This window comes from Drosophila rhopaloa, unplaced genomic scaffold (genome assembly GCF_018152115.1).
Source record: "Drosophila rhopaloa isolate 14029-0021.01 unplaced genomic scaffold, ASM1815211v1 contig_178, whole genome shotgun sequence".
Classification (NCBI taxonomy): Eukaryota; Metazoa; Arthropoda; class Insecta; order Diptera; family Drosophilidae; genus Drosophila; species Drosophila rhopaloa.
In genome coordinates, this window is record NW_025335059.1 from 3,212,202 (window position 1) to 3,227,529 (window position 15,328).

Consider the following 15,328-nt stretch of genomic DNA (forward strand, 5'->3'; position numbering starts at 1 on the left):
TTGTTGTTGTTGTTGTTGTTGCTCCTCATTAACATTCCAATCCGACGCTGCTGCGCTGCCGACGTCGCTGCTTACTGGGCTGCTGCCTGTGCTGGCGCTTCAAGCCATCAGCCACATGCACATTTCATTTGAATTATCACGCATATATAATTAAGGTGTATCTTAATATATTTATAAACATTTGCACCACCTTTCCGATCCGATATGTGGAATATAAATACACATAGACACTTGCACAAGCACTCTCACGCACACACACGCGCGTAATGTGACCAACAACTGGCTGCTGGTTTTGTGGAATTTTAGCTTCTGTTCTCCGTGTTTTCGGCCCTCTTCCGTTGATGCTGATGCATATCCGCACTTGCATCCGATTCAGTGCAACCCACGCATGACGTTCGAATATATTTCGTTTGCTTAAACAGTCCGCAGCACCAGCGATCTTAATTTAAACAAAAAATTCACACGAGAGCAGAGCGGCCATCTTGCGCTAGTGTTGTTCAACCTTTTTTTTGCTGACATGCAGTGTGGCCAGTCGAAAGTAGTGCTTGAATGTTAACCTTTCTTGGCGATGTCGTTTCGGCTCCATTATATCATTTCTAGTTATATTTTATTTTAGGTTTTACTTTGATGGTGGCCTTCTAATAATAGAAAATTCAAGGAGCTATTTAACATTATAAATTTCCCTTCGTTATATTGTCGATTTAATTTATTCAGATTTAATAAGAAAGTTTAGGGTTTCCTGTGGAATTTGTGATCATTATTGAATACCAAACTAGAGTTATGAAAAGATTTTGACGATTTGGATTTTTAGTAAATAATAAATTAAAAGGCTCTACATTTTATTTAAGGAACATGTGGTGAAATACTGATAAATATTTTAGGATTCAATAGTAAAATAAGGGGAATACCCTCAAGTAAATTATTTACTGAAATCAGCAGGGAAAAAAAGTTCTGGTCACACAGTTCCACACGTGCAATATTTACGAAATATGCGCAATCTGAAGCTGCAATATTGCAAGGAGCTGGATGCAGTGGCTCATCCCCGGCAGCTGCTCCTTCAGCCGGAGTTGAACGGTGACACCTCAGATAAGTCCTTCGTGGTGGCAGATAGCAAAATCTACGCCGTGCAGGAGTCTGGAGATATCCGGCCAAAAGTCATTGTCGATCTGCCGGATATTGTGGGTGTGGAGTATCTGCAGCTGGATAATGCCATCTGCGTTGCCAGCGGAGCGGGCGAAGTGCTCCTGGTCGATCCCCAGACGGGATCCACCAACGAGGGCACCTACTGCGACGTGGGTATCGAGCGGATGGCTTGGTCGCCCAATCAGGAGGTGGTGGCTTTTGTGACCCGTACCCACAACGTGGTATTGATGACCAGTACCTTCGATGTGATTGCCGAGCAGCCACTTGACGCGGAACTGGCGCCGGATCAGCAGTTTGTCAACGTGGGGTGGGGCAAGAAAGAGACGCAGTTCCATGGATCTGAAGGAAAGCAAGCTGCCAAGCTGAAGGAAGGGGATTCCACCGCTAACCAGGACTGGCAGGAGCTTAATCAGGTAACTTTAATCTACTAAATTTTAATATAATACAAACTAATCTTTTGTAATCGCTTTCAGGATGTTAACATATCCTGGCGCGGCGATGGAGCCTTTTTTGTGGTCTCCTTTGTGGCCGCTCAGGTGGGACGCACCTTTAGGGTTTACGACTGCGAGGGAAAACTCCATCACACAGCCGAGAAGAGTGTACATTTGCAGGAGGTAGTTGCCTGGAGACCGGCCGGAAATTGGATCGCAGTGCCCCAGCGATTTCCCAACAAGTCGACCATCGCTCTTTTCGAGAAGAATGGCTTAAGGCATCGCGAACTAGTGCTCCCCTTCGATTTGCAAGAGGAGCCTGTGGTTCAGTTGCGCTGGAGCGAAGATTCCGACATTCTTGCCATCAGGACAGCTGCCAAGGAGGAGCAACGGGTATATTTGTATACGATAGGCAACTACCACTGGTACTTGAAGCAGGTGCTGATTTTTGACCAAGTAGATTCACTGGCTCTACTTCAGTGGGACACGCGAATGGGAGCTGAACACACGCTGCACATTCTCAAGGAGAGCGGCAAACAGTTTGTATACCGCTGGGCCTTCGCAGTGGATCGATACGAGCGAAGTGGAGTCGTGGGCGTAATCGATGGCAAGCGGCTGCTACTTACGGATTTCGCCAAGGCCGTGGTGCCGCCGCCCATGTGTCAGCGCGTCCTGCAGTTGGACAACTATATTAACGCCTTCACCTGGTACGAGACCAGCTTGTGTGTATACACTTGCGACCACCGGCTGTACTCCTACGAACCCATGCAGCAGTTGAGCGGCCAGGAACCACAGGCATGCCTACTTATGCCGGATGCAGAGCTTTCACGGCTACCACTCGCCAACCTTACCTATTTTTCGTGTGATTACCTGCTAGCTACCCACAGCTCGGGAGGATCCACGCGCCTAATACTGCTAAACAAGGATCCCGACGAGGATGAGATTAACGAGAAGGGCGAGCTCTGTTACCGGGTGCAGAGCTCCCTGCGCATCAGTGGGCTGGTAAATGCACTGACCATTGGAGCCAATGCAATGGATGAGTTCTATGTGCAAACAGTAAATAATGGCCACACCTACGAGGTGTCTTTGAAGTCGGACAATACGCTCAAGGTGGAGCGATCTCATGTGCAGTTGACTCAGGCAGCTGACCATATCGAGTGGTTTACCATCACTAGCGATTCTACAGGTACCTATTACTATTTTACCATGTTTAATTATTTTTTTAACTTAATTCCCCTCCCTAGGTGGACTTATTACCCTTCGCAATCAACAGCTGCTTCACATGGATGGCTACCGCATTGCCGAGGACGTCACTTCGTTCTGCGTGGTGGGTAACTATTTAGCCTACACCCAGCTAAATGCGCTGCACTTCGTTCGACTGAAGGATCGCCGCCAGGTGGCTAGCAGAAACATCGAACGTGGTGGCAAGCTGGTGACGGCAGTGGCCAGTGAGGCACGTGTTGTGCTGCAACTCCCGCGCGGCAACCTGGAAGCCATTTGCCCTCGGGTGCTCGTCTTGGAGTTGGTGGGCGCTTTGCTCGGGAGGAAGCAATACCAGGCGGCAATGCAAATGCTGCGCAAGCAACGCATCAACTTGAACATTATTTGTGATCACAATGTGGAGCAGTTCGTGGCTTCTGTGGATATCTTTTTACGCGAGATTAAGCAGAGTCAGTGGCTTTGTCTGTTCCTGAGTGAGTTGCAAAACGAGGATTTCGCCAAGGGCATGTACTCCAGCAACTATGAAGCGGCCAAGCAAACTTATCCCTCGGACTATCGAGTGGAGCAGAAGGTGGAATACGTCTGCCGGCTTCTGGGTCAGCGAATGGATCAGGCAACGCGCCCGGAGGATATCGAGCGCTTCCGTCTGCCTGTAATCACCGCCTATGTAAAGTTGGGTCGTTTGGAACAGGCTCTTCAACTTATTTGGCGGGAGAAACAGGCAAATGTCGCTCTGGCAGATCAGCTACTGAAGTATCTGCTTTATCTTGTGGACGTGAACGATCTGTATAACGTTGCATTGGGCACCTACGACTTCGGACTCGTTATTTTCGTGTCCCAAAAGTCGCAGAAAGATCCCAAAGAGTTCTTGCCTTACCTTAACGAATTAAAGGCTTTACCCACAGACTACCGCAAGTTCCGGATCGATGATCATCTTAAAAGATACTCCTCGGCTCTTTCCCATCTTGCTGCTTGTGGAGAGGAGCATTACGAGGAGGCTCTAGAGTTTATTCGAAAGCATGGACTTTACACAGCTGGCTTGGCCTGCTATCGGGAGCACATTGAGTTCCACAAGAGCATTTGTGTGGCCTATGCGGATCACCTAAGGGCCAATGCTAAACTGGATAACGCAAGCCTCATGTACGAGCGCGGAGGACAGTTGCAGCAGGCGCTACTCAGCGCCAAGCACACGCTAGACTGGCAACGCGTCCTGGTTCTGGCCAAAAAACTGGGCGAACCACTGGACCATGTTGCCCAATCGTTGGTGGGACCTTTGCAACAGCAAGGTCGCCACATGGAAGCCTATGAGCTGGTAAAGGAGCACGGCGGAAGTCGGGAACGGCAATTAGAAGTGCTGCTGGAGGGCCATCTCTACAGCCGGGCTATCTACGAGGCGGGCTTGGAAGAGGGAGAAGGGTTGGGTGAGTCTTTAACAAAATTTAATTTATGTTAAGTAACGAAAATTTTTTGTTAGCAGAGAAAATCGCACCCGCCCTCACAGCCTATGGGACTCAACTGCAAAATTCCCTGCATGCCGACTTGCAGCTCTTCCTGGAGTATAAGCAGCGTTTGCTGGACATCCGTCAGCGCCAGGCAAAGTACGGGGAGGGAGATAACGATGCGGATGTGGACCTCGAGGAGGTGGACTTGTTGTCGGACACCACCAGTCTGCACTCCTCGCGCTATAGCGGTACTTCGCGAGGCACCGGGTAAGCCAATAAATGCTCGAATGCACCCGGCCAGAGTTTCACTTTTCCACTGTTCCTCCTTTTTAGCAAGACATTCCGCTCGAGCAAAAACCGACGCAAGCACGAACGTAAGCTGCTCAGCCTAAAGCCTGGCAACCCCTTCGAAGACATCGCGCTCATTGATGCGCTGCACAACCACGTCACGAAGATCGCCCAACAACAGCAGCCTGTGCGTGACACATGCAAAGCGTTGCTACAGCTCGCAGGTGCAGCGGATGGGGATCCCCTGGCGGCTTCACTGCAGCGTGAATTCAAGACTCTGCTGCAAGCGGTGGAGGCGGCGCTGGACGAGATCTGGACACCTGAGCTGCTAGGCAACGGATCGATGGCTCAGCATCTTACGGGACCCAATGTGGATTACTTGGCGCTGCAGAAGGAGCAGCGATATGCCTTGATAAGTAGGTGTTTTTATTTTAATATAGTTTCATTTTCATTTGATCCTAAAAATTGATTTTTCAAATTATTTTAACTTCTGCATTAACTATTATTAATTATTAATTTATTTAAATAATTTTAGTTTTTTCCAGTAATCCTCATCCGAAGATGAGTCCTTTAAATGACTTATATTTATTTCCTTTTATCCTGATATATAAGCCTATGTAAAAATAGATCTCTATGCCAGTAATAAGCGTTAAAATAATTACATTTTTGACTACAAAGTAGCTTTACTATCTTGTCTAATGTGAATCTTTTCTTCTTTAGGTCCCCTAAAGCGCTTCAAGCCACAGTTGAATCTGATGGACTGGCAGCACGAGATCCTCCAGTGAGTCACCGATGGGATCATTGGATTTGCGTGCAGCTCTCATCCACCCCCAATCCGTTATCTCCTCAACCATCCCACTGTTTACTTTCACTGCTCTGGAAATAAATGTAGCATTGAAATGCTAATTGATTGTATCGAAATTAACGAAACGAAGCTGGTGCTGTGGGCAGATGAGTGCATGTTCAGTGCCAGGCGGCTGTTTAAAGTGGGCGGCACATCTCCCAATTTCGTGTTTGATTTGAAGCTATCGCTTTTATTAGGGGGCGTCGGCTCTTACATATCATTTACACTAGGCTACGCCCTTTATATTCGTATATCGGAAAGAAAAACATATTTCCTGATTATTTCCTGTTGCCGCAGCAGTCAAGCGTTTTGTTTGTCAAACAAAAACCGTAGAAGGTTGGAACCGGTTTCACCTGTCCGGGATTTGTTGTGGGCGCCCATTGTTGCCAGGTAAACGTGCTAAGAGCATTGGTGCAAAAATGTTCTTGAATGGAATAAATTTCTTACTGCCCAGTAGTCGCAATTTTTTAAAATGCGTTTTAAATATTATTATTTTATCTGTTTACAACATTTATCTTTAAATAAACTATAAAAAAAATATGTATATGCTTAAGGTCTTAAATTTATAAATTCCAAATTTAAAAAAAAAACTTATCATCTAAGTACCACCAAAATGCAAATGTTTCATCAGCAAATATACTTTTAAAAAAAAAATAAATGTACAACCTAAATTTGTATACATTTAATATCAGATTTTAACATATAATGTTTTATTATTTATAAACGTTTTAATTTTTTTTAATTATCCACTTGTAACCACAAATTCACCCATTAACATTGCTAAACTGTGCACTTGCATTTTCTGTTAACGCACTGTTAAAATTTCGCTTCCAGATGCTCACCATTCTGCCGACTTTGACGTTAGCGTCAGCGTCGCCTACTCAGCTTACCGTGGCACATAACGCCATTTCAGGTCGAGAAAAGTAATGACATTAAAATGAATATAGATAAAGATTTGCACTCATTTTTTGAAAACTTTTTTAAAATCATAGACCAAATATTATTAAAACTATTTAAACGGAATAAATTAAGTTGAATAATGTCCATACAATGCACACAGATACTAAAGATTTATAAAAGTTAAAGCCAGATTGGTGAAATTATCCACTGTACCGCTCCAGCGCTCTCTTTCTCTCTCTCTCTGCACAGCCGCTACCTGCGTCGCAGTCGCCGCGAGCTCCGCTACAGTGGAAAACGCCAAATTATTGAACAAAATACCATCGAACGAGTCGGACGTGCGCGCTGCTGGATGCTGGCGGTTTTTTCGCGTTCCGTTTTTTCGAGTAAACAAACACACTAAAATATTGTTAACACAATTTTGTCTGTTCTATTGTGCGGAAATCAAGTTAGTGAGAGGGGAAATAAATAGAAACCGCAAGCAAAAGCAACAAGCGTGTGGAAAAAGGTGAACGAGAGGGGAAATTGCGAGTGTGTGTGTGTTATTGAAATATGGAAATTGAAAATGCAATTAATTGCGAATTAATGGCAAGCCATAGAAATCGTTCAATGGTTTAAAGTGCAAGAGAAAAGTGTGGTTTTTGTTATTGTTGTCAACGCGGAAGCCAAAAGTCTGGCGTGAAAAATATACGTGTATTTATATTCGCTTTCGCAACAACAATAAGCCATTAAGCAGAGTGCTGAAATAGTCAATTTACAATTGGAGCTGCCGAGAAGTCTATATATAAAACATAAACATTTTGGTAAGTCTAGCTTTAGCTTCTCTGTCTCTTTTTGCGGCTCAGATCGCCTCTCTGCTCTCCACACAGATAGAAAAATAGATGATTGACAGATGATCGATTTGATAATTCAGCATTTTGGGCCAAATACCAGAACTATAATCTGTATGTTTACAATCTCAAAACGATATTTACTAAGCTATAAAGTATTAAAATTAAGTAGATACCGGTCGGACTTGAACCCGATTTTTTTTAACAAGGTGTTAAAATAAATAAATTTTGAAAATTTTATTAAAAATGTAAATACAGTTTTCAGTCGCGCATTTAGAATTGATCGTGTTGTTTTTTTCTGTGTACATTTTGCTCTCTGAGAGTTGGGATCACAATACAGTGGTCAAACCCGCAAAACGACTTTCAACATCATTCGCCTCCTCGTTGTTGTTGCTTATTTCGGTTGTTGCTGTTGTTGTTTTATTGTTGCTGTGATAGCTTTGTTGTATTTTGTTTTTCCACTTCTGAGTTGCTGCCGTTTTTTATTTAATTACGCTATTGTTATAATCATATTTGGTGTTGTGCGCGCCAGAGAATATCACACTAACTTAATTTTCGCACATGTGGAAACGTTGGCAATTATTTTTTTAAATATGCCATAATATTTGTGCATTGCGAAACGTGAAACATATCGCGAACAACTGCTCCAGAGCCGTTAAACTGGGAATTCGAAATATAAATTTACGATCTTTCCAGTGGTATTGGATACTATAGAAACTTATTAAGGGCAAAAATATACTATTAATATTTTTAATATCACTAAAAAAAATTTAATTTAAATAATATAGTATTTATTAGTTGACCTAAGCAACCAAAAATTCTTTTACTGAAATGGTTGTCCTTTTTTTACTCAAATATGCAATAAATGCCAAAACTATTTTCATTCATTTAACTTGAAGTGCTCTAATTAATTATTATAGGACATTGTGTCCAATAAACCATTAAAATGTTAGTCTTATGAGTACTTAAGTTAGTTTTTTTTGAATTGGAAGTGAGGTATTAAAGCTTACAACAAACCTTAGGTAAATGCAATAATAATCAAAATGTTTTTCGATGGTTAACATTTTGTGAGTTTAAAAAAATTAATTTAGCACGTTCGCCCCTGCAGTTTGGCTGTAAAAAACAACGTTTTTCAACGGCCCGTTTCAATGCCAATGGCATAACTACCAAGAAACTCGGGTTTCAATCTTCTCGGCACTTGCAAACTTGCAGCAAACACCGGCGATGCGTTAACGAGAGACCTCAAAACTAAGCGATCCATTCAAGCCGCTTCAGAATAGTCCCAATCCCACCCCATTCAGCATCGAAAGCTGCCGGCGAAGGCCGCAGACAGCAATTTAATTAGAGGTTACTTAGCCAGAGCCGACGCCAGAGAACCAACAATTGTTGCAACTACAGATTGCAGATGACAAGCTTGCAAGTTGCAACCACAGAACAAATGCGATGGCAAAGTCGTTTTGAATGCATTATGCATGTGCAAACGGGCAGCATAAATCGCAGGGTAATGGGCCCGAGCTAATAAAGAAGCGTTTTGAATGTTAAATGAGTGGAGTCGACGAGGATGACGAAACATAAGTGATTTTTAACAGAAGGAGGGGCGCACTCTCAGGTGCACAGAGAAAAATATTATTATAATTAGTTTACTTATCATAAAAACAAGTAAACCTTTTTTTTGGTTATGTACTATGTAAATTTAGTTTCATTTAATACCAATGTTAATGAAAAAGTATTGTATAGTTAAAAAACAATATTGATTATTACTTTGTTCATATGTACAGTGACAAACTTAATTATTGGCACAGCAAGCATGTTAAACTTTGAGGCTATTTTTCTTCTTATAATATGCTGATATTAAAATAAAACAAAATATTTTTAGATAGAATCATTAATTTTATGTTAAATAAGTGACTTCATTAATTAATCTTTATAAATAATTTATTAAAATAAAAACCAAATAATGGACCAAATTTCCTGAACAAAATTATTGGACACTTGTTTTAATTAACTATTTTATTAAACTTTATATTTGCCCACTTTTTTAATTATCACATTTGCTCTATAATCTTAATGGTATAATGATTAATTTTATAGAAAATTGTTTTAGTGCCTTAAATAAAGGAAAGTTGTTTGACTTTACAAGGTAAAATAAAATCAACCGCATGTGTCCAAAATTAAATTTAATGCAGGATCAATGCAATCGAGTAAACATTGGGAAGGATGACCGAAGCCATTTTCCATTCGAGTCCTTTGCCGCATTTAAGGACCCCGCAGTTGAAGCCACTGGCTAATCCATGGCTTTGAGAGGCCAGGAAGCGTAAGGATCGTATAAGGACAATGTCAACCCCCAATTTTCTTAAAACGTATCAGTTGTGTGGACTTTGGTAAGGATATTCACCCAACATTTTTTGCTGATGGTTTCTCAAATGAATTGCTCCTAGAAAAATCCATCGGCTTGAAAGGGTTCTAACATAAGCTCTTTGCTTGGGGAAAGGATAATTAATCATACGAGAAGGTTGAAGGACCAAAAGTCGATTGGCATACTCGATATAAATTTTGCTGCACTAAAGGTTGTTTTTGACTTTTAAAATCTATTGATTTTTCTAGGTTCAATTCGTTTGTGAAACCATCATGAGGGCCTAAAAGGCTGTTGGTATATCCTTACAAAGTCCTTCTTATCTCAACTTCGATACGTGTTGAGGAGATCTGGGTTGAATTGTCCTTTTATACGATCCTTCGCTTTCTATTGCCAGTGTGCCCTGATTTTCAACTGCGTGGGTCCTTTAAATCGGAAGGACTCCGAATGGAAATGGCTTCTGGGCATCCTTTCCCATGTTTACTTCGATTTGCATTGATCCTGCTTTTAAATTTTAATTTTTAACACATGCGGTTGATTTTATTTTTACCTTGTAAGTCAAACAACTTTTCCTTTATTTTAAGGCACTAAAACAATTTTTGTATAAAATTAATCATTATACCATTAGATTATAGAGGCAAATTGATAATTAAAAAAAGTGGGCAATCGATAAAGTTTTAATAAACGTTAATTAAACATGTGCATAATTTTGTTCGATTTTCTTTTTGTTTTATTTTAATAAATTATTTATAAAGATAAATTAATAGTCACTTGTATTTACATATTAATGATTCTATCTAAAATATTTTTTTTATTTTAATATCGATTTATAAGAAAAAATAGCCTCAATTTAACTGCTTCAATAATTAAGTTTTCACTGTATAAATGACTGGTAAAATATGCCATAAAATACATCATTTATTTTTCTGTGCAACTTCCATGGAATGTGGCTGCCAAGAATCGGGGAAACCGGTCTCCTGCCGGTGCCCTATTGGATTGGCCTGGCTTGAGCTGATAGCGAAGGTCTCCGAGGTCTTAAACAGAGACGGAACGAAAGAGAGCCAGTGGAGATCGGTGACTGTGAGTCACGTTCGGAGCCAGCTACGATCGTCTCGAGACGTGCCTGCTTGTCTTTGACGGGTTGGCAATAGAGCATAGAAGTAAAACTCTGCACCCAGTTCATAGTTATGCCGACTGTACGATAATGAAAATCTTAGAAAACGAAGCGAATTCCGATTGCCGGAGGAAATCCTCTTGTCGTGCAATTCTGGCACGTACCTCTGGGATCTGGTCGCATTTATGCACTTATCACTTGCAATAATTTTTCTATTACTTATAAATACTGAGATGCTTTATTAATCGATGCTCGAAAACTTATTGATAGGAAAAGAAATGAAAAAATTATTGTACAAATGTTGAGTTTACAATTGGAATTTACATAAATATAAGATATTTTTATGGTGTCATAAAGAATGTATCGTTGTAAACTATGCACTCAAAAATTATTGTTAAAACTGATTTAATTTGGTAACTTTTTAAATGCCATTAATATTTTGAAAATGATGAGTTTTCTAGTGTTACATAAATAAACTTATTGAATCTGAAGCCTTATTAAATCATGCTATTTATAGAACTAATTTCTTTAAAGAACGTGCCGGTATTTGAATTTCTTAAACTGAGTCAAAAACGATTTTTTTGAGGTGCATTCGAAAAATATTGAGTAAAGCGCTGCAGATTAGCCGATATTACTAAAGATCCGAATCCATATAGACACCTCAGATCTGACCATCCGCTTCAGTTCTCGCTCCACTTTCTCGCTCTTGTCCCCAATGCATCTCACTTCTTGTCGAGTGGTAATTACACACCTTGATGACTCAAAATCTGTCATTAAGGCAAAACTGCAGTTCAGTAGGTAACATACATATGGATCCCAACCCCTCATCCGCCCGTGAACTGCCTCCTCTTCCGTCTTCCGCATTTTCTTCAAGAAAAACGGAGAGAATCCGACAAACAACTTGCCCTGCAAACTCAGAGACCTGACCTATGAGCTTTGTCTTTAGCACTCGCATTTAGTACTCTGTCGTTCTCCATTTGGCTTTGTTTCTTTGTTGGTTTCTGCCCCACGTCTTCCATTGTTTCGACGTTTATCTCGCTTTTGGGGGCAACAGTTTTGCTTCGATTTGTGCGGTTTTATTTTTGGACCTACCTTGGAAACTTGTTCTGGCAATCGGAGAATGGAAAACGATCAGAGTTTCCACAACAAACAAAATAAATTACATTACTTAGGACCAATAAACTGTTATAGCCCCGATTCCCTACAGTGGGCGTCGAATTGAATTACTCAATTGAAAAGTCTTTGACTCTTGGCATATTATTCTTCACTTTTCACCCACTCTTCCGACTTGAGCCGGCTTAATTAAATAAAGACTTTAATTGTTTTGTTGACAGGTAGATTTCATGTCAATGAACTAAGTCTTAACATTTGTGGAACCACCAGAATGGCCTTTTTCCTGAACCAGGCATCTTGTTCTTCTCTCTCTTTCGCTATTGCCATTGTAATATTAATTCAATTCTAGACACTTGCCGGGTGAACAATCGCCAAACACTTGGGCACTGATTGAACTTAATTGAATTAAGAGCAGTTTGTCAGTTACATCTTCCCTTTGGTCAGGCATGCAGGAAGTCAACCTTGTGTTAGGTATTACAGTATTCACCAAATAAATGGAGACTCTAAAATTTCCATCGATCTGAAATGATTAAATAAAATAAATGTTCTATTATTAACAAAAAAGTCAAATCGAACTTTTAGTTAAAGATGAAAAGTTATAAAATTCGCAAATGTTGTTTTTTTTTTTATAAAAATTAAATGTGCGATGATGAATTTAAATAACCGTAAAACATTTTTTGGAATGAAAAGGAGCTTGTTCAAAATTAAAAACAAACATGTGAATATTTGTTGTCATTAAAAAACACCAAGTAGGAAACCCGGAAAATGTGTATACGAAATTTTTATGATTTGCGCTTGTCACTTTCTGAGATCGAGGGTGTTCCCGTATAAGTTGGCAATTTATAGAGTAGCTCAAGGCAGCCTGTGAACTAGTTTTGCTTGCTTTTCAAACAACTTGAAAGCCATTTAAGTTGACTTCGGGTTTCTTTGGGCATTTCCTCTGCATAACCACAGATGTTGCCTCAAATGGGAGCATATGTGTGTTATTTATGCGCTTATTTGAGTGTGTGCTACCACCTTCTGCATTCTTAATACCGCTTTTGTTTTTGTTTACCTTTCGGGCCTGAAAATGTGCTTGCCAGTGGAATGCATTTTCCATTTGTTTACGCTAGTTACGTATCCGAAAGATACACAACGCTGGTGCCATATTTCATCATTTGGATGCCCCGGGCATCTTTTCATATGCATTTGCATGCAAAGAGGGTCCCAATCATTCAACTGCTTTGCATACCAAATACTTAAAATGTTTAACCTTTTTTGCTGCAATTTAGCGAATGATTTCTGGGGTTTCTCTGAGCATTACTTGTTTTTATAGCACTTGGCCTTTGGGATTGTCGTCCACAGAAATTCTCGCTAAAGAAAACCGGTTTCTCTGATTCCTTGGGGTTGGGTCCGGTTAGCAGCGCAATCTTTTTGACGTACTTTGTTTTATGGAACGTTAATGAATTTATATGGATTCGATTATACACGACTTCACCATTAATTAACACTTAACAAACGACGCAACTAATTTAGCTATTTAATATTTTCTTGGATTATATTGCGCACTTATGATGGTAAAGTTACTAAAAAATCCCTTTAAAATAGAGCGGTTCCATTATCGTCTACCCCTTTTAATCCCTGTCTGTATTCCTGGTTAGCAGAGTCATGTTAATAAATTATCCCCATAGACCTTGAACCCTGGGTGTTTGAGATAAATATTGCACTGTCTTCAATTAACACGCAGCTTGGCAATGGGAGATTCGCGTGTTCATTCGAGGAAACCCCGAAAAAGCGTTGACCCAAAAAGAAGGAAGGTAAAATTCCCCATATTTGGTAAATTATGTCAGAAGTCGTTTGATGTGATGTAAAGAAACCTATTGATATAAAAATATCACACATCGATTAATGATATTTAAAAATCATATTGTAAATGTTATTTGGAATTTGACATGAAAGACCCTTTTAAACCCAAATTGCCATTCGAACTTCGCTGAAGACATTTTCTTTCTGTGCAGTGACAAAGAGTTGGGGAAAGTGTCTGGCTAATTTGTGAAAAGTAATAACATTAAATGAAAAGAAAAAGTGCCAAAAAAACGTGTAATTGTATCGGAGAGCGTGGGAGAAATTTCTCTCAGAGGTTCAGTAGCTTCCAAACGAAAGTAGCCGAATTGGTGGTTATATAACCCATCTGGATCTACCAGGTAACGCCCACCCGATCATTCTCCGGCGACATCAGCTGGCTCTCTCAGTTATTAACACTCTTTAGCGACCAAATGAAACTCGTTTAGCACCCGGGGAAAACTTGTCTCTGGCTGCTGTGGAAAATTGGAAATGTATCTATGAGATACGCGATGGAGCGAAAAGTAAAAGTGCTTTGGCGGCTTCCACAGCGCCCACTTTTGCTTTCTTCCGTCGCTTCTTTTGCCGTTTAGCTACCATTGAGCCGTGAAGTGACGGCGGGGTAAAAATAGCTGCTTACCTTGCGCAAAATCTGCAAACTGTGCTGCAACAACAACTGCATTGTTTGGCCCTCTTCCTCCCCCTTGGTTGGCCCTCACCCAATGACAGCTTCTACGTAACAATGAATGAACCCACATGAGTCACGTCTAGTGCATTCCCAGGCCCACAATCCACAACCCACAACCTACAACCCAAAACCCAAGCCAAAAACCCGGGGCATGCGTGAAACGTTAGCTCATCTGTCGGTGGGGTAACCTCAATTCGGTTCACTTTGCGGCTGCGCTGTAACTTCAACCGTGTGCCCCTCCAACTGCCCTACTCCCTAGCCGCGATTAACCCATGCAGGCCCCCAAGTATTCCGCTTCTGCTCAAAAAATATACCATTTGTAATTTAAAATGTACATAGAGAAGTAAGCATTAATTTAGAATCATATTTTTGTATTTAACAAAGATCAAATATGTGGAGTTGATTTAAACATACTTCTAAGAAACAAAATTGTATGTTTCCCTTATCAACGATCATCGTTTTATAATGATTTAATTATAAATAGTTAATGGCTTAGTTATAAAAATGTAAGAAATAATTAATTTCGTTTTTATCTAATTCAAATTTTAAAATTTTTCATACGTTCAATTTGGGATTAACAGGGTTAACAAACAACGAAAAGCGAGCCCCGAATCTAGTACACGTTACAGCCACGTTCGTCGATCGGCCAGCATGAAAAGCAACAATGCTGCAGAGTAGTTACCTTGTTTTTGGCCAGTCACCAGCTTGGACAGTAGCCCTCGTGCCAGTTCCAATTTGTCGAGCGTTTTTCGGTTCGGACTGGATTGGTTTCGTGACATTCAAATCGGTTTGTTCCAGGCCGTGCAAAAGGGCAGCCACTGATCAAGGGGCATTTTAGAAATGGATTTTCCACGAGTGAATTATTGCAGCACTACCGAAATGACGAAATCCTGCTCCAGATTGCCCCCTCCCCTGTATTTTTTGTTAAGGCAATGGAGACATTCATAAACCGCTTACCCACTATCGCCCAATCGCAATTGCCTTAACAAAGGAGAGCAAATTAAAAGCGAACCAAGCAAATTTGTCAGTTTCGAGGTAAATGCGACTTGGGGCGATTTAATGTCGCACACTAAGTTGACAAATGTCGACTGACAATGGCGGGGGAAATCACGGGGAGTAGGAGAATGTTTTTTATTCCGAACT

At 40.7% G+C, this 15,328-nt stretch overlaps 1 protein-coding gene across 2 annotated transcripts; it reads left to right on the top strand.

Moving 5' to 3' along the window:
- Positions 1-950: 950 nt before the first annotated feature.
- LOC108045510 (putative elongator complex protein 1) lies at positions 951-5,446 on the top strand. Of its 2 annotated transcripts, none has more exons than XM_017124869.2 (6): positions 951-1,556; positions 1,617-2,760; positions 2,819-4,216; positions 4,270-4,504; positions 4,571-4,941; positions 5,246-5,446. In XM_017124869.2, the coding sequence occupies exons 1-6, from the start codon at positions 990-992 to the stop codon at positions 5,308-5,310; spliced, it is 3,780 nt and encodes a 1,259-aa protein (XP_016980358.1). In that variant the 5' UTR covers positions 951-989; the 3' UTR covers positions 5,311-5,446. The 2 variants fall into 2 exon arrangements, with proteins under 2 accessions (XP_016980358.1, XP_016980359.1); XM_017124870.2 differs by having other exon boundaries at positions 4,273-4,504.
- Positions 5,447-15,328: the final 9,882 nt, after the last annotated feature.